Here is a 25,399-nt window from a genome sequence, read left to right on the forward strand (position 1 = left end):
AGATGAAATATGTAATTAGGTGTGCATTAGTGTTGTGTTTGCGTTGTATGTTAGCCGGCACCTGGCATTTAGCAGTAGGGGGCTGTGGCAGGTTTGTGTCACAGCCCCTCACTCCCATCCCTAGCCACATGGAGGCAGCCAGGATCTACTTTATCTTAAGAGGACACGGACTGATCCAGTCCTGTGGTTAAGTTTTTGGACGTCTGATGTCCCATCAAGTTAATCCTGTGTGGCCGGGTAATGCATCAGGGAAGGTCCCCTCAGAATTACCAGGGCACACTTTTTGGTTTTATTTCCCCTTAGATATGAAATAAAATAAAATAAAATAAAATAAATAAAACAATTAAAATAAAATAAAGTAAAATAAAATAAATAAAACAATTAAAATAAAGTAAAGTAAAATAAAATAAGATAATTAAAATAAATAAAATAAAGTAAAATATATTAAAATAAAATAAATAAAATAAAGTAAAATATATTAAAATAAAATAAATAAAATAAAATAAAATTAAACTATAATAATATAAGGACTATCATTTACTTTTCGATATCCCTATACACCCCATCTCTCACAGGGCTCAGTCCTGGCCAAGAGTGGGAGGGATGTACTATTCCATCTCTTGCAGGGCTCAATCCTGACCAAGAGTGGGAATGATGTGATCAGTTCATATTGGTACGCAATCTGGCATGGTAGTGTTCATTTCTTCTTGTCTTTCTTTTTCCCCTCTCTTCCACTTTCCTTCTTCTTCTTTCTTCCCTTCTTCCCTCTCTTTTCTTTCCTCCTGGATATGTCCTTGTGTGTACCTTTTCCTATGCAGTCTTAAGCATGGGCACTGGGTATGTTGTTCAGTGTTATGCCCCTTGGTATTAGTCTTTTCTTTCCCTTTTCCTCTTGTTCTTCTTCTTTCCCTTTCCCTCCTTTCCCCTTCTTCCTTCTCTTCCCTTCTTCCTCTTTTCTCCTTCTCTTCCCCTTCCCTTCTTCTTTGTTGTTGTTCATGTCTCAATCTTTGCTTGCTGTCCATGTCATCCTATTGTGACCTGGGAATTTCACCCCATTACCTCTGCTCACTTGATGTGCCTTTGGCTTTGGCAATGTTAGGGTTAACTGGCCTTATTGTGCCTGGTACTGTTGATGTGAGGTACAAAGTTTTTGGCCCTTGGTGTAATTTGTGATGTCAGTGTTGCAGTCAACCTGCTTTGTTCTCATTGGCACTTAACTGCTTGCAGGGTGAGATGTCTGAGGCATGGGCACTGGGAATGTGATTCAGTGACCTGCCCCTTGATTTTATTCTGTCTCTCTTGTTCCCCTTTTCCTTCTACTCTCTTTCCTTCCCTTTCCTCCCTTCTTGTTGTCTTCTATGCCTCAATCATTCCTTCTTGTTCTTGCAGTGCTACTGTGATCTGGGACAAATATTCACTACTTCCTATACCTACCAGATGAGCCTTGGGCCCAGGCACTGGCAGGGTTAACTGGTCTTAGTGAGCTTGGCACTAATAGTTTGTGGTTCATACTGTGATCTAGGACACTTATTCACTACTACCATGATCTAGGACAATTATTCACTGCTACCTATACCTACCAGATGTGCCCTAGGCCCAGGCACTGACAGGGTTAACTGGTCTGAGTGAGCCTGGTACTGATAATTTGTGGTACATATAAGGTTTATGACCGTTGTTGAGGTTCCCTAGGAAGGTACTATTGTAGTCAACATGTATTTTCTTAATGGTGCTAAACTACTTGTGTGGTAAGTGCACAGTGTTGTCTGAAACATGGGCACTGAGGATGTAGTTCAGTACCATGCCCTTGAATTTATTTTTGTTGATTTCCATGTTGCAATCAATACTTCTTGTTATTGTCATATTTCTGTGGCATAGGGTATACTCTCCATTTCCCTTACTCACTTGTTGTGTCTTAGACTTTTGCCATGTTGGGGTTGACTGGTCTTTTGTTCCTGGTACTGTTTATTATGGTACATGTACAGTTTATGTCCATTGTTATGACTATCTGAAATGACAGTGCTGCAGTCAGCATGTATTCCTTTTTATTGTGGTATTTTTAGCATGGGTACTGAGAATATATATCAGTCCCTTTCCGTAGGTTAGTCTCCATCCATGCTGTGTCCTCTCTCCCAATTTTAGGTATGGGCTTGTGTGTTGCCTCTTGCTTTACTCCGGCATACCGAGGAGGGTTCTTCTTCTTTTGAATGCACTTGTTGCAAAGTTTACTAATGCTTGAAAGTTATCTGGTGATTCCAGCACTTTGGGGAAATCCTCAGTGTGATACACTTCTGTTACAAGCTGGAATGGTTGTCTCAGGTCTGTGTAGTTTATGCATTCGAGCATTATATGTTGTACGGTTTCCAGTGACCCGCATCTGCAGTTGGGGGAATCAGCCAGCCCCAGAGCATGCAGTCTTGCATTTATGCTTCCATGACCCGACAGGAGGAAGGTAGTATATAAATCTGGGCTCAACCAGGGTTTATTGTTTTTATTTATTTCCTGTGCCAGGGGGATGAACTGGTATGTTGTTCTCCCTTTGGTGTCTTCTCTCCATTCTCTTTGCCAGTCTGTAATGAACATTTCTCTTAATCTTCTTTTTTCTTCCTTATCTGTCTCATTTGGATCTGTTGTATATTCTCCTAGGGAATGTGGGGTTCCTTGTCTTCTATAGTATTTTAGATATACCTGTATAATTTCATATGTTATTGGTACTTTACCACATATTATCTGGAGTGCTGATGTAGAGATGGTTCTACATGCTCTGGAGGAGGCCAGCAGGAAAATTCTCTGTGCCTGCATTAAGTATTTTTTTACTAGGCAGTGTTTAATGCTGGGTGCCCAAGCACCTGCTCCGTAGCATATAATGGGTAGGAATAGACATTTGTAATACATTGCCAGTGTAGATGATTTTATATTCCACTTTTTCCGGGCAATTCTCAATAATTTTCCTGTTAATTGTTGGGTTTTATTTCTTAGATATTTTGCGTGCTCTACAAAGTTTAGTTTCTCATCTAGTATGACTCCTAAATACTTGTAAGTGGATTCCCTACCTATACTCTGTTCATTGATTTTTATTAATGGGGGCCTGTTTCTGTTGAGTTTTCCCTTAAAAAGGACTTGTTTTGTTTTTTCTGCAGACAATTCTAGTTTGTTTGTTGCACACCAGGAGATTAGATCATTTAAGGCCTCTCTTGCTCTGGTTTCCAGCTCAAGCCGTGAGTTACCCTGTAGGAGCAGAACCAGGTCGTCTGCATACCCTATTTTAGTTATTTGGGGGAAATCTTTTGCGAGCCACTCATCAAGGACCATGTTCCAGCACACTGGGCCAAGAACAGATCCCTGTGGGCAGCCGCGGGTCACCGGTCTTGTTACGGAGCATGCTCCACTTGAGACCACAAGGTGCCTGTTTGAGAAGTAGTCTGTAATTAGACGATAGATCGGAATTGAGACCTCTGTCTCTCGAAACCTTGCCAGCACACTTTGCCACCATAAGGTGTCAAAGGCACCTTTAAAGTCTACAAAGAGACCTAGGACATATTTAAATTCCGATGAAGTGATAGTATTAAGAACTTGTTTGATAGCTCCCACAGCTGACTTGCCAGGGGTGAAGCCGAATTGGCAGTGTGAGGAAAGATTTTTTTTGGTATAGTATTGTAGGAATCTGCCTACTATTAGTTTTTCTAGGACTTTGCCTATGACAGGAAGTAGGGCAATGGGGCGGTAGGAGGAAGCTAAGTTGGGGGGCTTATCAGGGTGTTTAATGAGGACTTTAAGGTTTGCTGTTTTCCAGGGGGCAGGAAAGGTGCCCTCATGTAGACATGTGTTGAAGAGGATTTCCAGTACTGTGCTATTTGTTTTCCACAGTCTCTTCATTATTGCTACCTCTATCAGATCTAATCCTGGGCATTTTCCATCTGTGAAGGAGAGTATTGCTGCATTTATTTCCTCATGTGTGAAGTCATCCTCTCTATCTGTTGCTTTGTAAGTCAGGTGCTGAATTCGGATGGTTGTCTGTGTGGGGCTCTCAGGGTTTGTTATGTCCTGCTTTATTAACCCATCCAGGATTTCATTTATTGTCTGTTCCCATGTCAGTGTTTCATTGTTTGGGGAGCTTATGATTGAGGAGAATACTTCTCCCGGGCGTATTTTCTCAAATACCAGCCTATAGACCAGGCCCCATGGGTCTTTTCCCATTGTGTCTTCGACCAGTCTTTTCCAGGCTAGTTGTTTTTCCCTGTGTATTTCGTTGCAGTACCTGCGTCTTGTCTCTTTGTATATATCTTGAAGTCTGTCAATTTGGTCTTGTGGTCTGTGTGTTCTCCTGGCTTTCTTTAAATCTTTCCTAGATATTTTAACTGATCTCCTTAAGGATGTCAAATCATTAGTCCACCAAGGCACCTGGTTTCCTCTTCTCTTTGTTTTCTTTAATGTGACGTCACATATTTCTGTTAGGAGTAACCTTACTTTTTCCTCTAGTTGTTCTGCGGGCAGTTGTTTCAATGTATCTATGAGACTACTGGTGAATTTATCTGAGACCTGCTTGTCAAACTTGTCCCAGTTTACATTTTTTGTTTTGTATCTGGGAGACTCCTGGGGGATTCTGTTACCATGAGGGTTCTGCATTGTTGTATAGGTGAAAGTGATCACTGCATGGTCACTTGTTGACCAGGATAGGTGTACTGCCCAATTTTTTATCGCATTTGCAAGGGAGCTACTGGTGAGGGTCACATCTATATATGATTCTCCTGAGGCCGAGGAGAAGGTTGGCGGGTGTCCTGGAATATTATGTACTGTCAAGTTTTGTGAGATAATTAATTCCTCCAGTAGTTCTCCTTTTGTATCTCGGTTGGGGCTGTTCCACAATGGCGATGATGCATTGGCATCCGCCATTATTATTATTCTTTTCCCAGGAAGAGTATTTAGGAGAGCCTCCATGAAATTTAAGTATGGGGCAATATCCTGGTTTCTGCCTGTGGGCATCTCATGTAAATTGTGGTGGCATATATCTGCCCACACGGGCCCTCCAAGCAGGCTGTTGCTGCATACTTTGTGCATAGGCTGTTTATTTTGGTTACTGTTATGGTCGGGTTCATCACCGCAAGTGCAGCCCACACCCTTGTTACCGCCCCTCTCCCAACTCCGTCAGTTGAGGGTTCTGATTGGACTATCCTTGCGTTGTGTGGCAGTCCTTTGACCTTGTCCCTGTAATTATAGGGCTCCTGTAGGCCAAGGATATCAAACTGTTTGTCTATTGCTAGTTTTGCTAGCTCTGAGATCACTGAGGCCGAGCGTTGGCAATTCAGTTGACAGAAGGTTATATTTTCACAACTTGTGTTGTTATTGGGTGTATTATACATAATTGGTCTTTTGTTTAGTGAACTCTTGGGCCCTTACAAACTCCGGGCATGTGTGATCTCTGTAATTGTGATTGCTGTCACGCTTCCTTTGTTTACAATTTGGGCATGTTGTTGGCCCATCTGGCTTAGGGCAGGCGGTCTGTTGGTGCCCGACTTCGCCACAATGGCCACATGTGTGGTCACTCTGCCTGCAGTATTTTGCTGTGTGTCCATATGCCAGGCATTTGAAGCACCTGGTCGCCACAACAAAATCTTTCAGGTAATGCACCGACCACCCTATGTATATGCGCCTGTCATTGTTGAGAAGTAAGTGCTTACGCACTCGTGGTGAGACCTCCAGTACCAGGTGTTTATTGGTTTTTTGTCTTGCGTTCATTTTGAACCGAACTTTGACCTCTTTGGTAAATTCCTCTTTAGTTATCTTGGTGCCCTCAAAGTTTTTCCTATGTAGGTCCTCCAAGAATTCAGTGTCCGGGAGATCCTGATTTATGTCGTATACTATTAACGTCGGGTTCAATTTGCGCGGGGAGTCAATTTTGAAGTTGTATTCTTGGAACTTATCACATCGTTTCAGTTTGTTCAGGTCATTGAGTGTGGCTGTCTCGATGACCACTCCTCTGTCCCTTAATTTCCTTATTGATTTAATTTTGATGTGCTTGAAGTCTGCCTTGAAGTTACTTGTTAATGTGTTACTGACTTCTTCACTAGTTTTAATGTTACTCTGGTCATTCGGTTTCACCAGGAGTACATGTTTAATCTGTGATCCTGGTGGGATTAGGTCCTTGTCTGTTTTTCTGTCCGCTTTGGTCGTCACTGCATTGGCATATGTTGCCACTGGTGTGGATGTGGGCACATGTTTGTTTTCTTTGATTACCTGTAGTCTCTCTATCTCCAGGGATGTCTTCATCACTAGGTCTTCGGCAGAACTCCAGATTTTTGCTAGCTCCGCAACCATGTTAGCTGTGATTATTTTCCCTTTTTTAAAGATTTGCAGGAATTTCTCTCTCAGTTCTTTTATGTTCTCTAGGTTTGATTCACTAGTGGGGTGGTCTAGTCCATCCGTGTTATTGATTATGATATCGGCTTCCTTTCCATTTGTAAGGGTATTAGTTAATGTGTTCCTTAGTTCTGTCGCAGTTTCTGCTAGGGGGTCATTTTCCCCTTTCTGCCCTGGTGCTAGGGTCAGGTTTCCTGGCATCTCAGTTGTGGAACATGATGTGTCACTACTGTTTGAATTATCCATTTTATGTTTGGGTCAATATTTTAGCTATGAGAATCCAGTTTTTTTTTTTTTGCTATATTTCGGATTCTATTCGTCCCAGGGCTTTGAAATTTTCTGGGTGTGTAGGCAGTGTCCAGAAGTACCCAGATACCAAATTTTGTCTTGATCCGCTTGTTTGGGGCCGAGTTATCACCTTTTGAAATTTATTTCCCGCTAGGGGGCGTTGTAACTCGGGGGAGGTAAATTTTCTTACCCCCTTCGTGCGGCCTGAATTTCAGCCCTGTAGTGCCTCTGGGAGCCGAGTTACGGGCAGCCAAAGTTTTCTTAAAAAATACTGTGATGTTCTTGTCCGGGGATGGGTGTTGTCTGCTTGCTGCCTCTATCACTTATAGGCTTAAGTGGAACAGCAGTTCCAGGTTTCTATCTGTCTCTGTTGTCCTAAATTTAGGTGCCCCCTATACTTGTCCTGTAGTGCATGTTTTCCTTAAAGATGGTGATGTTCATGGTTTTTTGGCAATGTGGTCTGTTTGGATCGGTATGGTATGTTTGAGGAGTCCTCCCTCCAATTATCAACTCGTTCCGTCCAGTGGTTGATTGGATAAGGGTTTTGTGACTAAAGACGATGATGTTCTTGTCCTTTTTTGTCTGTCGTACGTGTGCCTGGTAAGGGTCAGGCTATTGGGGCCCTGTGCCAAGTACCATCCGAATTGGCCCAGTACTTGCAGAGATATGCATGTTTAAGTTTTGGGAAGGTGATGTTCTTGCTTGTCTTTACTGTTGTGTACCTGTACGCTATCCCGTACGTGCTATGGCAATGACATATGGAGCTCTGTTCCCTACTTTAACTATTGTGGCCCCAGATGCCCGGATGTCCACCGCCGATGTCAATCGCTCTCTTCCCGCCAATTCCTTTGTTTGGACATTGGAGGAAGAAGGCAATATGTCTGCTTGTCTTGTTGTTGTTTTGAGTCGGCCGCGTGGCCAAATGGAGATTTCCGTTATCCAGCGTCCTATTACACAGATTGTGCATTAGAGGTGTTCACAGTGTCACTAGAATTTTCCCCAATGTTCCAAAACACACAGCAGTAATAATATATGGCCATAATAAATAATTGTTACCAGCAAAATCCTATGTAAGACATTGTATATGATTTCCCATGCCAGTCTATGGGATCGATAATTTTTCCGCCGTGCGATAATTAATTATCGCAATAACAACTCTTATTTTTGCTGGCAGCAAACAAAAATGCTATCACTACACTGACCTGTTATTCCTCTGTCCATCCAGTATCTTTTTGATCCATTTTGCAGCTTTTAAACTAATAATTAAAACACTTTTTAAGAAATTTTTCAGGAGCACTAAAACATACGTCCGCACGTAACTTCCACCCTCGCAACTGTATCGGAAACAGAACACTGTCAAGCCAGAGATTTAAAAGTGTGTGGGTCGGGTTGTGTAAGATGTTGTGCCCATTGTTCCTCTGGCTTATTGGACGCCGGGCCCCTATTGGGAACCGGCCTTGCCCATACCCCGCCACGTGGCGGCTAGCCAGGTGTTACCAGTAAGAGATACTCTGGCAGGTACTGCCACCTACTTTCCTGGGATTTCAGTGGCAAGGACCTAAAAAAAAGGTTCACGTGATCGCGGTTGATTTAGGTAAGATTTTGTTAAAGAGCGCTGCGTGGGGTTATACGCCGAACGGACGAGGTCTAGGAGCTTAAAAGTTCCGGCAAAATTTTGTTGTAATTTAAGTTTGGATATGTGGGACGAACGCTGTGTAAGAAAAAGTATTGGGAGGGGAGACTGAAGACTGGGAGGATGAGGTAGGAAGAAGGGGGTCGATAGTGAAGGTGACCCATTTTTTTCTTAAGTAGGGCATGCCCATGCTCCACCAGAGTGAAAATTTGGGAAGGCGAGAAGAGGGGAACCTCTCCTCCTGCCCGGGGGAGTTGGAAAGAAAGATTCGCTCAAGGGAAAGCGGATTGAGAGTCGCTAATAGGCGTCTCAATATCAAGGCCACCATAGTAATCGATGTCCAGGTTTTGGGGCGGAGACTGGGGAGTCCCGTCCGAGAGTCAATAGTAGTGAGGTTATGTTCGGAGATAGTCTAGTATTCCGTGAAAAAAACAGGATTCTGTACTTGGGTCCATTGCTGGAGTTTTTGTTGGGGGAGTGGCCCATTTGTTCCTTCAGTAGCAGAGACGTCCTGTCTGTGCCTTCCTTTGGGACAAATTCCCACCTTTGGTTTCATATTGTAATTTTTAAAACGGTTTATTCTTTAGTCTTTGCAGGAGGGACCAGAGGGAGCCCATCCCTGCATACTTGACATCAGACACCAGTAGACGTTTGTCTGTTCCGATGTGACATTAATGGGATCAGGGGTCCCACGTTAGGGTTCTCGTATATGGAGAGTCCTTTGTGTTAGTATTCGCTGTTGGGATTGTGCTCTGTCCTCAGTTCTGATGTACAGTGGTAATATAAGCCAAGATTATGGCGGTGGGAGGATTCTTCGTCTGTAACAGAGTTTCTGTGCGAAGTTGGTAATGGCATTATAGGTCTCGCTGGATTCCAAGAAGTAATGCTCTTGGTCCTTTGGATTAAAGTGTATTTTGGTAATTAATGCACATCTTAGGTCTTCGTAGATTGGGCAAGTATACATTAGGTGCTCCCAGCTGGGAGCCCGCAGAAGCATAGGGGGTTGTCTGTTAATCCCATTGTTATTAACTTTCCTCTGATGGCCCCATACCCAGTGAGTAGGTATGGTAGGTATGAGGACAGTAGGCCTGGGGAAAGCCAGACCGGCATTTCTGGATTAGTTTTTCTGAAGTCTGGAATGAATTTTTTGGTAATGGCGCCCTTTGTGCTGTCATTCCAGCGTTGCTGCCAGAGGTCATGTAAGTATTCGGTCAAACGTCGGGTGTGGTTCCATTTTGTGGTTGTTTGCTGTGTTTGAGGTGAAATCTCGGAAGGTGGTAGCTTTTCCTCTAGTCAGGTTGGTTAGGACGCCAGACCGCACTACATCCAGGTCCAGGGAGCGAGCCCCCCCCCAGGGCCTGCACGGCGTGGGTGCTGACCGTGCAGCAGGCTCGAGAAGAATGCGGAACAGTGGAAAAAGATCATGTGGTCTAATGAGCCTCGATTTACTTTTCTTTTTAAAACAAATGGCAGGGTGAAGTTGTGGCGCGAACCTAATGAAACTCTGCATCCTGATTTCTCATGTACCTCGCTCAAGCAGCTGTTGGTGGTATCTTTGAATGGAGTATGTTCTGTTGGCATGAACTTTTATGGTCTTTATTCACTCCGTGGATAAAGACCATAAAATTTCCAGGATATAAAGCTTTTATTCAAGGATGGGTGAAACTAAATATAACTGCACAATAATAAGACGCAAATTAATTGAGAATTTGATTAAGCCAAAAAAGTGATCAGATAATAATCGTTTTTGAGATTGATAATATCGAGTGCCTTATGAAAATGACATTGTAGCTAAGACACGTACCGGTATTTCGCCAGTCTGAATTATTTCTCTTTCTGGCATTTAATTCATGTTACAGGCTCGGTTCCAAGACTACCCACACCTAAGCAACAGCAAGTTCTCGTGGAGGTTTATCGGAAGATGAGCTGCAACGGATGGTTACTGAACTGCACGCAGGTGGGCGGATTAGATGCTGCATTACGGAAACGTTGGAGTGAGTGATTTCATCAAATAGAGACTGTTTGAAAGGACTATCAAAATTTGGATGATTAATAAATGTATATTGTGGAAAAAATCATGATCAGTATTGAACAGTTCTCGTATTGAATTGTATTGGAAGACATTTACAAAACCATAGTAGAAAGAGGCTCTCCTATTGACAAGCACAGAACGTGCTGTGAAAAATTCAACCCCATGAATATTGCGCAATTTGCTTCCAGCGGAATTGATTCACAATTCTCTCATTATGTACTCGATCCTATTATGTCATCTGGGCCAAATTTCAGACACTTTCAAATTCACCTCGTACATGTCAAGAAAACTCTCAAATTATCTATCATTAATATCATCACGTTGAACAATATCACCTTTTGTGCCTTTAAAAGATAATAATTGTTTACAATATCATGAAAATTGTGTCCATGGTTCCCCATTTCCCTGACAATAGTCTCCAAAGAAAACTACATTTTGGGGAATTACAATATTTGTTTAAAAAACTCAAATTTCAAAATCCCAGTTTCTACCAACCACATTTGATATCTTCTAACCATTCTTGCGATACCCACGGAATAGTCCTTGATATTCGTAAATCTTCTGGTTTGTAAGTTTCATTTTCAAGATACTGTCATTCTTCCTTTGATCTCCACAACTCAAAGATGAAATACAACCCTCTACACGATGAACGGTATCACAGCACGGCGTTCTTTTGGATAATCTTGGAAATTCTTCTTGTACCACTCATGGGCAACGAGTCCCATTATTACTTGATTTAATATCATAAGTACGCACACCAAATTCCAGGTGAAGCTGCATCCTTCGAAAATGAGGTTAGTTCCCAGGTACATTCCAATTTCTCCAGTGTAGTGCGGACACGAGACAAGTTCAAACCAGCCTCCATACGGTATTGTATGCTTCAAGGTTACCACAGATTTGCCTAAGAAAGAAAATAAAATAATTACATACAGTCTACTTTAAATAATTGGTAATGTGTACAGTATGTGCCAAAGTAAAGTAATACGACATATAAACGTACATCTTTTGAGTTTCATTATAGGACACTATTAACAAAGAGTGAGGAATGAACGGAAAGTTAATCATATTCATGGAATAAGTGTTTTAAAAGCAATAAAAATAAAAATTTACTTATTCAAAGTAGCTTATTGTTTTGATTAGTTATTTCGCCGATAGATGGCAGCACCATTTATCACAATATTCAATTTATTGACCACAATCGGAAGGATTACTATGATTATAACAAATGGCTTTAGGTACGAATTAAGTAATTAAACAAATAATGCTAGATGCTGTGGTAGTAAAGCATTTTCTTTTTCCTTAAAAGATAAAACTATTCACCCAATGCACTACAGTGCCGTTAATATTTGGACATTCTCCCCTCCATTGATCACATCCTATCAAAGCACCACTTGTGAGTCAACTATAAATATGCTCGTAAACCTTCTTGGGAACAGTAGTACGATTGTGAATGAAAAATACTTCCATCTATGGGGTTAACATACTTCCAGCGTGTAATGATAATAGGGTGCCACGTAAGCAGTTGGTCTGCAAATAACATTTCAACGGCACTGAAGAAACCTAGGTAGACAATTGATGATATGATCTTCAAATGGAAACTAACTGGTGCTGAAATCGTGAAGAAACAACCCAGTAAACCTCTGGTGCTAGTGGAACATGAAATAAGAGCCCTGAAAAGAATCATCCTCTCAGAACAATGGTTTACGTTGTCGCAGCACCTGTAGATCCTCATTGAGGATCTACAGGTGCTGCAAAGTGGAATGCATATCAGCGCCATTATACTACAGAGGACGCTACACGATATAGGTTTGTTGACGTCTGTCCGACCACGGTCAGGCAGACGTGAACAAAGCCTATTCAGCCTGAGTGTGCCAGGCGCCAACTAGCTTGGTTTAAGGCTCGCTTTTTTTGGACCATACACCTATGGAAAGCTGTGCTTTGGAGTGACGATACATGGTCTTTCAGTGTAACGATCGTTCCTGGGAGTGGCAGCTGTCCGAAAACACCATTGATTGATTTGCACAAAACCATGGAGCTGAGGTCCATCTTTAAGTCCTGGACAATAATGCATTACCTCAGTTGTGGCAACACGTCGGAAAAGGCCTGCACCTGCATCATCAGGACAAAAGAAACGAGGTAGTCTAAAATTTTAAACTTTCTTATTTCTTATCTCTGATGATAAAACCTTAGAAGAATTATACAAGAATTATTGAAGAATTTTGTTTGAATGAGAATGAAGGGGAGTGACGCATAATTCAGATTAAGTTCTGTGTATATCTGTGTATTAAGTAGTGCGGCCCATAATACACTGGTGTGCAAAACCTAAAGAACAATCAGGCAGGTTTTCACCTGTAGCTTCTCATAGGAGTGGCCTGGCTATGGGAAAAGCATACCAAAGGAACCTCGTGAGGTACAGAAATGATGAAGCAAACAACACCGACACAACAACGGAAACAAAACGGTACAGAGGGACTTTATTCAAAAATGGCAACATACCACTGGATGCCACGATACAGATGCATCACTGCCAAAGATGGAGGGGCGCCTCTGTAGCCAGGTGGGCAGGAGCAACAGTGCGTAGCACACGCTTCTTGATTACACCAGGATTCGAGCACGTGACCACCAAATACGGAGTTGCGGAAAGGTCAGGGAATGACCACCGCATATCCCTGGAGCAATATGGCCTTAGTTGTTAACGCTTCTAAAAACCAAATAACAACAACAACAACAGCCAAAGATGGAAGAAAGGGAAGAAGTGATCCTCAGTAGGAGATATGGCCACCTGTAATGTCGATGCAGGCTTTACACCGCCTCTCCATACTTAGAACGCGCCGATTGGCGTCTCCCCAGAGCGTCCCATATGTGTTCGATGGAATTTAGATCGGTGGAAACGGGCAGGCTAATCTATACGAACAATATCCTCACTTTCCAAAAGCATATCAACAGCTGCAGTGCGATGAGATGTTGCGTTATCGTCCATAAACACGAACTCGGGGCCAATGGCACCTCGGGACAGACGCACATGGGGAAGGATTACCTCAGTACAGTAGCGTGCACCGGTTACAGTACCGCCTTCCAGTATCTGGAGAGATGTGTACGTCCATCCAAGAGAACGCCTCCCCAGACGGGCACACCTCGACCGCCATATCGATCCCTTTCAGTGATGTTTGCGGGGTGATACCATGTGCCAACCTCTCGCCAGATTAGCTGATGTCGAGAATCGTTGCTGAGACTGAATGTACTCTCATCAGTAGAGTACCTAACCCATTGCGCTGCTGCCCAGTCCTTGTGTTCGATGCACCACTGTAAACGGTGTCTCCGATGGGCAGGTGTTAAAGGGACGGGACACAGCGTAGTAGCCTCGGGCAAACAGTCTACCTTTGTGGAGTTGGCTGGCCACAGTAAACCTCGATATCCTGCGTCCTGTTCAGCTGGTTTGCAATGGATCCCGCTGTCTGGTGTCGGCTCTTCTTGGCATGTAGGAGTATATAGCGGTCATCATTGGGCGCTGTTTTACGTGGACGACCACCCCTGGTCATTCGAACAGCTGTACCTGTCGACCACGCACGTAAGACGATGCTATGGGCGATACAGAACTCTGCAGCCACACTCCTCGCACTTCGACCTTTTCAATTATTCAACTCCGTGTAAAGTCATCCAGATGTTGTCTACTGGCCATTTCGTTGTCTGCAGCACTGTGTGAAACCAATCGAACGTTTGTAACAATCGTGCTCACCATTCAGTAATTTGCATATAACTGGTGAACTGCTGGTTTTATTTGTTTATGTGAGCCCTCTCATCACGATTCAAATTCTTGCATGTGCACCAGCTTTCTACTGAACGACTACAGTTATGCAAATGACCACAGGCTGTTTCGTTCGATGTTGTGGTTGTAACCTTTAGAAATGGTGTTGGTCCTTAAGTTTTGCACGCCAGTGCAATACATACCATTTTCTCACGCCATATTCCACTGTATACAACAGAATTATGCAAATAATGTAACTCCTGCAAATGGTACTTACTTTTAGGGTCTTTACGTAAGCCGGCCAAGGTCCGGTGACTTTGAAACTGAAGTCTAAAAGCCCACAGAAAGATGAGCACACCAAATACTTGCTTCCAAGAAACACCGTTTCTAAATTGAACTGTATGAGGACCACCTAAGAACACGAAAGATAGATTTTAACCAAACATTTTCATAGATCAATTAGTAAAACGTTTATTGCAAGTGTAACGCTAGTCACGGATCTAAGTTAATCACAGACCGAATCCAGTATACACTCACTGGCCAAAATCCTAGAAAGCTTTTGCAATTGGGGTTAACAGATAATTATACGTACGGTATGCAAATATTAGTTGTCACATGACATGATCACAAGCTCCTTAGTATCAAATAAATACTGTACACTTTCGTGGGACTTTTGAATCGATCCAGGGAAAAACGAGTGGTTGTTCCCGTTTTCAAAAAGGTGATTTTGAAAGTAGCCCCACTTCAGTCGAATGATTCGACTGAAGTGGGGCTACCAACATCAAGTCACGACTATGAAACAGCAGCTCACAAATATCCTGATGGAAGACAGGTCAAATCTGGAGTTAGAATGTCTTACACAACTTGTGGAACCCATGTCATCACGTGTATGGAATATAATTCCGGCGAAAGGTAGCCCCACTAGATGTTGAATAAAGGTTTCTAACTTTTTGACCAGTTAGTGTACGAATCAGAATTCATAACTATAATTTAATGCATTAAATTAATTTCAAATTTAGATTTATAATTTCAATTAATATAACGTTTAATTTAATTTATTTATCTTAATAAATGAAAATTAGCTAATTAAAATGCTAATTAAGTATACTGAGTTTTATAATGATTCTAGTACTGGACAGCACGCATCCTGAGTGGTTGGGATGTGCTTATGCCAAGAGGGATTAGAAGTCAGGGTAATCTCCAAAAGAGATATATCATTTTGCCTAGAAATCGGAGTGTCACCAAAAGTAAGCATAGGAGTAGAAGAATCCTTTTGGCGAGATATAAGACAAGACTGAGTTTTAGAACGGTTGAAATCAACTAAGTTGTCTTTGCCCCACTGGAGAATTACCTGAATATCGGCATTTAAGGAATTGTTAGCAGAGTTTCAAGAAGTTGAAGCTGATTGAGCAGGGCAAGATTTCTCAAAATGGAAGGTGTAATGAAATGTGCCATCATCAGCAAGACTATGGATAGGATTTCCGATCAACGGAAGAAGGTCATGGGAATATACAAGACGAAAAGACTGGAAGAAAGAATTGAACTTTGGAGAACATCAGCAATAGTGGAGAAATTGAAAACACAGTCATCTACCATCACCCGCAGTGAGCAGTCAGAGAGAAAGCTAGCTGGATACTCAATTACAAAAAAACAGTTGGCAAACCATAAGATGGATGCTTATTTAGAAGAACTTTATGCCAAACACGATCGAAAGCCTTTGAAATGTCAAGTGCAACCGCTGGAATTTCACCACCCTTTCCCATTGAATTTTTTCGTAGCTGGCTAACATAAGTAAGTACATCACCAGTGGATGGACACTGGTGGAATCCATACTGGCGATCGCGGGTCAGATGGAAGGTCTCTAGATAGTTTAGGAGTTGGTGGTTGAGCAACGCTGTTCAAAATTCTTTGACATCCTTTTTATGGAAGACCACAAGAGCCATTGAATGGAGTGTATTTGGAATGGTAGAAGGTAGTTTACCAATATCATCAATGCATGAGTTAGAAGAAAAGAAGGATGCAACTATAATGGAAAAGTCATGATGGTTTTGTCATCGGTATGGATGAGTTTGTGTAAGTGAAACCTCGAAGCCACGGTTCTTCTTGCGGTATACAATGTTGTCACTGATGTGGTTTTGTAAGAACTGCGTATGTATGTGGGTCCCTAAGATGAAGAAAGAGCTTTCTGGACCACTGCAAATTCGATCAATACCTCGTCAACCTAACTCGCCATTATATAGGTTCATCTATTCATATTTTCTCTGATTGTTTTCCAAAAACTGTGTTTTACTATCTCTATTTCATAAGATAAAAACAATTAAGATTACAAATTCTTACCTTGAACAAAACCTGGTGCCTCCGCTATAATAGAAAGGCTCATTGAAAAGTAGTACAAGAAACCACCAAAGTAATAGAGGAGGGACATACGAACATCGGAAAATACAGCGACACAGCACGTCTCATAAAGTCTTTTGAACACGTGGAGAAACATAAGAACCATTACCAACGTTGCTGATTCTGCTGTAACTGGAATAAATGATAGAACGAATAATGTTATCAGTCTGTTTGACAAACGATCTTAAGTTTTAATTTTCAACTTTTCTTCTCTCAGAAACTTTTAGCATCAGTAAAAGATTATAGGATTGTCATTTAATATTTTGGTTCAGTATCTCACCTGACGCTGATCGTTGGCGAATAGTGAAGACATTAAGGATTCCATCCACTAAAGCAGGAACAGGCCGATGCCAAAAATACACTTCGAACAAGCTGAACGTCAGATAAGAATGAAAGAAAGAAGCAAATAGATAAAAATGTCGGTAAAACCTGAAAGGAAAAGGTTTATAATTTGGAATTAATCATGAAGTAGGTAAAATTAAGAAGAGTAAGATGGATAGATTCATATTCACATGAGTATTAATTATAACTTTGTCACTCTTAAAAGTGGAGGAAGAACACTTAATAGAACCGAGAAGATTGCAAGTCTGAGATAGTAATTGAAGTGTTTGTGTTTGAGAATGAGGAGCTATCTTTCTTGAAGAAAGGAGCAGGGTGAGTTGAAAGACCAGGAGCAGTGAAATTTCTTAGACCAGAAATGGCTGACTGGACATCAATTGGTATTGGACTTTTTGTGAGAAAAAAGTCTCCAAAAATGGTTGTCAAAAAGATTAAGCCATTTGAATTGTTTGACGTTGACGAAGCCATTTGAATCATTACTTAACATAGGAATCTTTGGAGATCTGAATGGCTGATTCAGATAGCAGCATAAAGGCCTAGATTTGAAATGTTCATTAACTTCTCAGTAAATTTGGAGTTAAGGCTTCCTGAGTGAAGAAAATGAGAATACTGAGACAGCCTGGCTTACTTAACGTGATGTCTATGGGAGGAGAAAGAGAAGTAGAAATCACCATGGCTGGAGACAGAGAATTTCATCCGAACCAATCAGGAAATTGCCCAATGAAAAATTAAGTACATATAACTGATATAAGGATCAATCGGTTCAAATTTTTGGATGGTGATCCAATCAACATTGCCCACAAACCGATTCCACATAAGCCAGACTCATCGTTTGTGCTTCAAAAACATTTAATTAGGTTAATGCGTACTAGTTATGGTATCTCTCTCTCAATAATATAAATGATATAATACATAGAAGATAGAAATCTTGCACGGATGATAACTGACTTACACAGGTGGACACACAATAATAATTTGGTAATCAGGGTACAAAAAACAAGGTTATTATTAATAAAAGAAAATTGTCGGGCTGCCCATGTTTCTCCTTTTATCAGATTACTCCCCCACGCTTCAATTTTCAAATATAAACAGTTAAATGTTCTTGTGAAATCCTTCAAGTGGTATCACATCACTAATATTTAGGATTACGACATATCACCCACTGTCTTTGGACAAGCACATTAACAATTTAATTGGTAGATTGCGATTCTAAACAGATGGTTAGGATGGCACTGGTGTCCTGTCTGAGATTTATGAGGACTTTTCTAGTAGGAAGAAGGATGTCATTCTTCTGTAGGACACAGCCGGTCTCCTCAAAGACAAGAACCAACACCCACAGGAGAAAGTACAATACCTGTAGATGTAGGCAGATCCCTGATGGCCTAGGTCAGCGGAAAAAGACCACTGGAATAGACATACCTATTTGTACAAGATATATGCAAATTTTAATAATAATGTTCAAACAGTTCATAAATTGTAATCTACAGAATCTCCTCATGAGTTCAATTTAGCACAAGGTTGGTCTTCAGGTATTCAATTCAAATCCAAAGTTTATATTCAGTTATCGAGATCCAGTTGTAATAATAGAAGAGATTGGTAAAACTGGAATAAGGAGTGACGACCAAAGAAACAGGAGAAAAAGGCGCAGTTGGGATTTGTAGTTAATACTCATACTAAGTACAAATCCTAAGTGCGCCTGTTTCTCCTGTTTCTTTGGTTCCTACTTCTGCCAGTTTTACCAATTTCTTCTATTATTTTAGCAGTTAGCAGTTAAATTGTATGTTTAAATAAATACATATAACGACTTAGATTACAAACGTAGTATAATTAATAACATAATTAATAAATTAATAGAATCATGACTCAGACCAGAGCAGCAAAGCAAAAGGCTCAAGCTAATGGAAGTGCTGTGGCTCAGAGCAGAACTGAGGGGGGCAGTTGTCCTCTGACTCACAGCCTTATAAAATGCACTGTTTGCTTGATGTTTGCAGAGCAATCGGGTACGGGACATGATACTGCCAAGGGGGATGTCTTTGTGTGTGCGCGATGCAAGGAGTGTATCGATATCAGGCAACAACTCGGCGTTCTTATGGGCCTATATGAGAGCTTGAAGGACAGGGTGGATGCCCTCGAAGAAACTAAATTGAGGGGCCCATCAAGCTCTCAGCTGCCCACATCAACGCCAGAGCTTGCACTTGGGCATCGCGTGACACAGAGACAACCCCCAAGGCAAAATGCGCTGGTCCCGAAGGAACTAGTAGTTGTTGGTGACTCTATTGTCAGGGAAACGGGGAACATGCTTTGTAAAAAAGATAGGTGGAACAGGACCAGGGTATGTCTGCCAGGGGCAAAGGTTGATGACGTTGTAGAGCGAATATCATCTTTTAAGGGCACAAAAGGTGATATAGTTGTACACGTTGGCACTAATAATATTAAGAGTAGGAGACCGGCAGAATTACTTAACAAGTACAGGTCACTGTTGAACAAAAGCCGAGAATTAGGGTTGAATTTGAAAGTGCCTGCAATTCTGCCCAGACACGATAGGAGGGAGTATATGATGAGAGCCTTGTCGATCAATTCGGCCCTGGAAAGATTGTGCAAGGCTCAAGGGGTAGAATTTTTTTCAGCCTGGACTGTACTTGTTAACAGGAGAGATTGCTTCTACAGGGATGGGATACACTTAAATAGAAAGGGTGCAAGAATATTTGCTGATGCTATCGAGGCAGTGTTAGGTGGGTCGGAAAACTGCTAGCTTGGGGGGAGACAAAGACCAATAGATTGACAGTAGCCACTGGCAGAGGTGAAAGAGATGCTTGCACTGCTTCTATTAGAATGAGCAGAAGCCTGAAAATGCATGGTATTTCAGAGACTGCTGAAATACCATGCATGGTGCATGGTATTTCAGAGACTGCTGGGAGCCATTGCGGCACAAGTAAACACATGGGTTGTGTTAGGGTAGCTAAGAATAGAATCAGGTGCAGGTATACTTACGTGTACACCAATGCTAGGAGTTTAGTAAATAAATTTGATGAATTTGAGGTATTGCTCAAAACATCGAAGGCAGATATTGTTGGGATATCAGAGACGTGGTGTCACACAGATATAAGGGATGCAGAACTGGAATTTGGGGAGTACAACTTCTACAGAAAGGATAGACAGGATAGGAAGGGGGGAGGTGTTATGCTATTAGTTAAGAAACACATAAAAACCAAGGAAGTGAAGCCAGTCAACATCGCTGGACAGTGCAGTGTGGAGTCAATTTGGTGTGACATAAATATTGGGAGATCAAAATTGAGAGTAGGAGTATGCTATAGGCCTAATGACTCTGATGAGTATAATAAGGAACTGTACAGGGAAATAGAGTGGGCCAGTAAATCAGAGTGTCTTATAATGGGAGATTTTAATTTCCCAGATATTGACTGGATTTGGGGGGCTGGTTACTCACACACTAGCAGGGCTTTTGTGGATTTATTGGATGATTGTTTTCTACATCAGCATGTTCGGGAGGCAACTAGAGGGAGTAATACTCTTGATTTGATTATCAGCAGTGATTCTTCATGCATTAAGAATCTGCAGATAAATGAACCACTAGGTGGCAGTGATCACAGTGTGCTAAAGGGGTTTAATCAAAGAGGTAACTACCATTAGGGGTAAAGGGAAGGGTTATTGCTTCCGTAAAGGCGACTATGATGGACTGAGACAGTATTTAAATTCTATACAGTGGGACCAACTGATGATGTTACCAACAGCAAATTCAAAATGGGAAGCATTCAAAGAACTTATCTTGGAAGCTACTAGGCTTTACATACCAACTAAGAAATATTGTTCAAGGTTTAGGCCAAAATGGATGTCAGATGAACTAATGAGGCATATGGCAGAGAAGAAAAATGCATGGGATACTTACAAATTAACACATGACACAGAAGCCTATGATAGATACAAGTTGATATGCAACCAAGTTACCAAGGAGGTTAGGCAGGCGAAGGCAGATTACGAGAAATCCTTGGCAAGGGATGCAAAGAAAAACAGCAAAGAGTTCTTTACTTATGTAAACTCTAGAAGGAAGGGGATGAATCAGATTGGTCCACTTGATATTGATGGGTGAAGTGTTGATGATCCTGCTCAGGTAGCTAACAAACTAAATGAATATTTTGCATCGACATTCACACATGAGGAGTTATTCAGCGAGGGGAATGCCAGAGGTGTATTCAACTCTAGCAGTAAGCTACAGAATCTTGAAATAACTGGGAGTAAAGTGGAGGAGAAACTGTTGAAGATAAACACAAGAAAGGCACCTGGGGTGGGTGGGATCTATCCAGTTATATTAAAGGAGGCAGCAAAGGAAGTAAGCAAACCCTTAGCCATAATTATGAGCGCTTCCCTGGACTCAGGGGAGGTACCCATAGACTGGAAATGTGCAAATGTGACCCCAATTCACAAAGGAGGATCAAAGGCTGACACAAGTAATTATAGACCTGTGAGTTTAACCTCTGTTCCAGGAAATTTAATGGAGGCACTAGTTAAAGAAGCACTGCAGGATCATTTAGACAAGACTTCAGTTATAGCTCGGACACAGCATGGTTTTGTTAAGGGGATGTCTTGCTGACCAATTTGATTGGATACTATGATACAGTCACAAAGGAACTGGATGCAGGGAATAACTTTGATATTATATACTTGGATCTTAGAAAGGCTTTTGATACTGTTGCACATGGAAGACTGCTACACAAATTGGAGCAGTGTGACATTGGAGGCAAATTGCTGCTATGGATAAAGGGGTGGTTGAGGGGGAGAAGACAGAGAGTGGTAATCAATGGACACTGCTCATCGTGGACTGATGTTATTAGTGGACTCCCTCAGGGCTCAGTGTTGGGTCCATTATTGTTTTCTGTATTTATAAATGATATTGATGATGGTATATCGGGCTTAATGTCCAAGTTTGCAGACGATACAAAGGTTGGCAGGGTTGTCAAGGACACTACTGACACTATGCTGCTGCAACAGGATCTGGAAAGGTTGAGCAGATGGGCTGAGAGGTGGCAAATGAAGTTTAACATTGACAAATGTAAAGTACTACACATGGGAAACAGCAACCCCAGAGCAACGTATCAACTCTGTGGTACAACACTGACAGTGGTAGAGAATGAAAGGGACTTGGGGGTGGTTGTGCAGGCAGATATGAAGTTCTCTGAGCAGTGCAGACGGGCTGCAAGAGTAGCTCATGGAGTATTGTCAATGATATACAGGAATTTTTCCAGCAGGGATAAGGAGGTGATTATTCCATTGTATAAGGCGATGGTCAGGCCACACCTAGAGTACTGTATACAGGTCTGGAGGCCTCATTTCAAGAAGGATGTAGAGCTGCTGGAACGAGTACAGAGAAGGGCAACAAGATTAGTGAATGGAACAAAGGGGTGCTCTTACGAATAAAGGCTTAAGTTTTGCAAATTACAGTGTCTGGAGACTAGGCACCAGCGAGGTGATCTGATAGAGGTGTATAAAGCCTTGAATGGTTTAAGCATGCTCAATGCTGATGGGATTCTTCCTCTAGCTCAGAAAAATCACCTGAGAGGGCATAAATTCAAATTGAGGAAAGACAGATGTAGGATAGACGTGCGGAAATTTGCCTTTAGCCAGCGGGTGGTTGGTTGGTGGAACAGACTGCCATCCCTTGTGGTGGAGGTTGATAGCCTAAATAAGTTTAAGGCTCAGCTGGACAGGTATTTTGAACGAACAGAGGGGTGAAGTGGAAGTGGGCTTTTTTTTTTTTTTTTTTTTTTTGGCTGATGCTGCATAAGCTTGCTTTCTTGCATCAAATGCCTCTACTAATGCTAATGCTAATGCTAATGCTATTATAACTAGATCTCTATAACTTCGATTATTCTGATAATCTTCAAATATTTAGTAGAAGTGCTTATATTAAATGTGATTTGTATTTAGTGTTAAACTTTTAGCAAACACCTCCTTCGCAAAGTTCTGCAATGTTTGAAACGAATTGTAATTTTGGATGAAAGTAGATTCTTCACCAGGCGTCTAATATCCACCCTTATTTATAGAACCCTTACGTCATCCTGCAGATGACATTCGTGAAGAATGTGTTTCCAATTTTCCTTAGACCCGCATGAACATAAATCTATGTCATAAACTAAATTTATAGTTTCTCGTTCATAAATCCGTGGCAAGATATAATAAATGAAGTTTGGAGGCTCATTGTAGACAATTTTTTATACACAAGAAAAGAAACCTCAATTATAAATTCTCTAGTAGAGAGGCCCAAAGAAGTAATATCCCACTGGGTCTGACAAACACTGACCATCTCGTTTCCAGCCAGCACGACCTTTGTTAGGTCCAACTGATTGTTGATATTTAAGCCCCCTAAAAATAATAAATAGGTCAAGGGAAAAGCGCCAGAAAGAATCTGTAATGCCTGTGTTGAAACAGTTCCAAAGACCTGGTGGTTACTAACCACGAAGTTCCTAAATGGTTACTAACCTCGAAGTTCCCTAGTGGTAGTTATTACTGAACTCGATGTGGAAAACTGGACTGATGTCACATTGACTGGTCCATGGCATTTGGCTCTTTAGACCATAACTTGTTAAGAACTGATGCAAGGACACGAGCTTCAAATAGAAAGATGGTCAATCCAGAGAGCCCTTACTGCTACTTTATAGAGAACCTTTGGAAAGGCTTGGATCGTTGAGTGGGTGTGAAGAGACACCGCCCAAAAAACAGATCTGAAATGGTGGCCGCTTTGAAGGTCGAATGATATTTACAAAAAGATGGACAATTACAAAAAGGTGGTGGAGAGTGTTCAAATCAGAGTAGGGTTGTCATCAAGGCTAAAGGCTTCAGCACACATTTTTTTCTGGAAATAAAGATTATTTGTCAATTAACAATTCCGGATATTAACGGTAAGCCAATGTATGAATGACCTTACTCATATTACTTCCCACGAGTAGTTAGAGTTTATTATACGCGGGTTCACATAAGGGTATTTACAAGATTCTGTGAAAACAAATCCCATTCTTCTACCAACACAGACCTTAGCTCACCAAGTGATCGAAGAGTTGGCTGTATGCGGGTAATATGGCACCGAAAAGCCTCCCACACGTGTTCGATTGGATTTATGTCTCGTGATCGTGCTGGCCACGTCAGTCGCTGGATATCTTCAGTTTCAAGATAGAGCTCAACCATTTGAGCTCTATATGCAGTGCCTTTGTCGTGCAAGAAAAGTAAATCTGGGCCAACCGCCAACCGGCTCTGTAAGGTGGTAGATCGATTTCTATTGGATACTCAAAATTTGCATGCCAGGATGCCTATTATATGAGACATTCGCCTTCGGCGCAACTGTTTACAATAAAATATTCACGAAAAACATTTTGTTAATTTTGTCTGGGTAGCACCGTTGGTACCTAAAACAAATTCTGCAAAGGTTCCATACCACTTTTGCATATCCCAGTTAAAAAGAAACATCATTTTGATTACCGTATAGACCAAATAAAACTTGCTAGATTCCAGCAGAAACTAGATTTGAGTATATTAAATGAATCTCTTTTTTCCTTACTGCAGACTAAAGCCCCAAAATATATAACATAGACCCAGGCCCAATCTGTCTCCAAATTAAAATTCCTGACTGGAGGATTCCCCTATAAACTTCTTGTTGGTATTAATAGATTATTATAATCTGGATCTATGTACACCACTCCTTGATTTTTTAAAACTACTAAAGGCTTTATATATTTTCGATTAGGTTTTCAGACAGTGTAATCGGGCATTATGCCCCTAACGTGTTTGAAGAATACACAAGTGTGGAAAATATCTAAGTTCAGTAAGGCCTAAAAGAATCAGAAACATACCTTTTTGGAACATCCATCGCTTGCCAGAATTTCGCACCTGGCTCCCTCTGTTTGCTATATTTGTAACTATTCACCAGGAACTGTGGTAAAACGAAAGGAAACACCAACAGATGAATTCCAGCAAGTGAAACGAGAAATATTTGAAACAACCAAATCGTACACAAAAGACTGAACTCCATCTTCGGTGCCGCTTTGACTCCAAATGATGACGCTGAAAAGACCGATGTCAAAAGCGAAATACAATAAGAATAGTTGCGAAAGATTAACCGCGTCTCGTGTTGTCACGAAAGACACACGTCATCAAAAAAGACAAGGATTTGGTACGAAATTAAGACACTTTTCCTCGTTTGTCCAGCCTATTTCAGCAAAGTAATTTATGATTATTCTGTTTGCTGACTATATTACGGACCACAACTTCCTGGTAGCAACGATTCAACAAGCCACAGATTACACATCAAACCAGTAATATGTTGGAACATGTTTAAAATCATCAGATAATAAGTAATCGTTTGGAAAACTTCAATTTTCATATTGGCGAAGTTCCATATTTCTGAGAAATCGCTGGAGGCCAATACTTTCTCTAGTGGAACGAATCTTCAATGTACAGTCACATGAAAAATATTGAGCGCCCAACTCGATTTTGGAATATAAATCTTGAATGCTTTTAAATTATTTACTTTTGGTTGTTTTTATTATAGTTAATAGATGATTAATTAACCATTACTATATAGCATTTATAATATACGTTTTTTTTTTTA

The 25,399-nt window shown here is 41.3% G+C and overlaps 1 protein-coding gene across 2 annotated transcripts; it reads right to left on the bottom strand.

The window, feature by feature from the left end:
• Positions 1–10,729: 10,729 nt before the first annotated feature.
• Positions 10,730–24,815, bottom strand: LOC150079634 (polyprenal reductase-like). Of its 2 annotated transcripts, XM_090382830.1 has the most exons (5): positions 24,642–24,815; positions 16,727–16,875; positions 16,390–16,578; positions 14,330–14,464; positions 10,730–11,208 (listed from the first exon to the last, which is right to left on the bottom strand). In XM_090382830.1, the coding sequence occupies exons 1-5, from the start codon at positions 24,656–24,658 to the stop codon at positions 10,946–10,948; spliced, it is 753 nt and encodes a 250-aa protein (XP_090238956.1). In that variant the 5' UTR covers positions 24,659–24,815; the 3' UTR covers positions 10,730–10,945. The 2 variants fall into 2 exon arrangements, with proteins under 2 accessions (XP_090238956.1, XP_090238957.1); XM_090382831.1 differs by lacking the exon at positions 16,390–16,578.
• Between the last annotated feature and the right edge of the window lie 584 nt (positions 24,816–25,399).

The sequence above is a fragment of the Mastigoproctus giganteus genome, chromosome 10, assembly GCF_048544385.1.
Source record: "Mastigoproctus giganteus isolate SK-2022 chromosome 10, ASM4854438v1, whole genome shotgun sequence".
Classification (NCBI taxonomy): Eukaryota; Metazoa; Arthropoda; class Arachnida; order Uropygi; family Thelyphonidae; genus Mastigoproctus; species Mastigoproctus giganteus.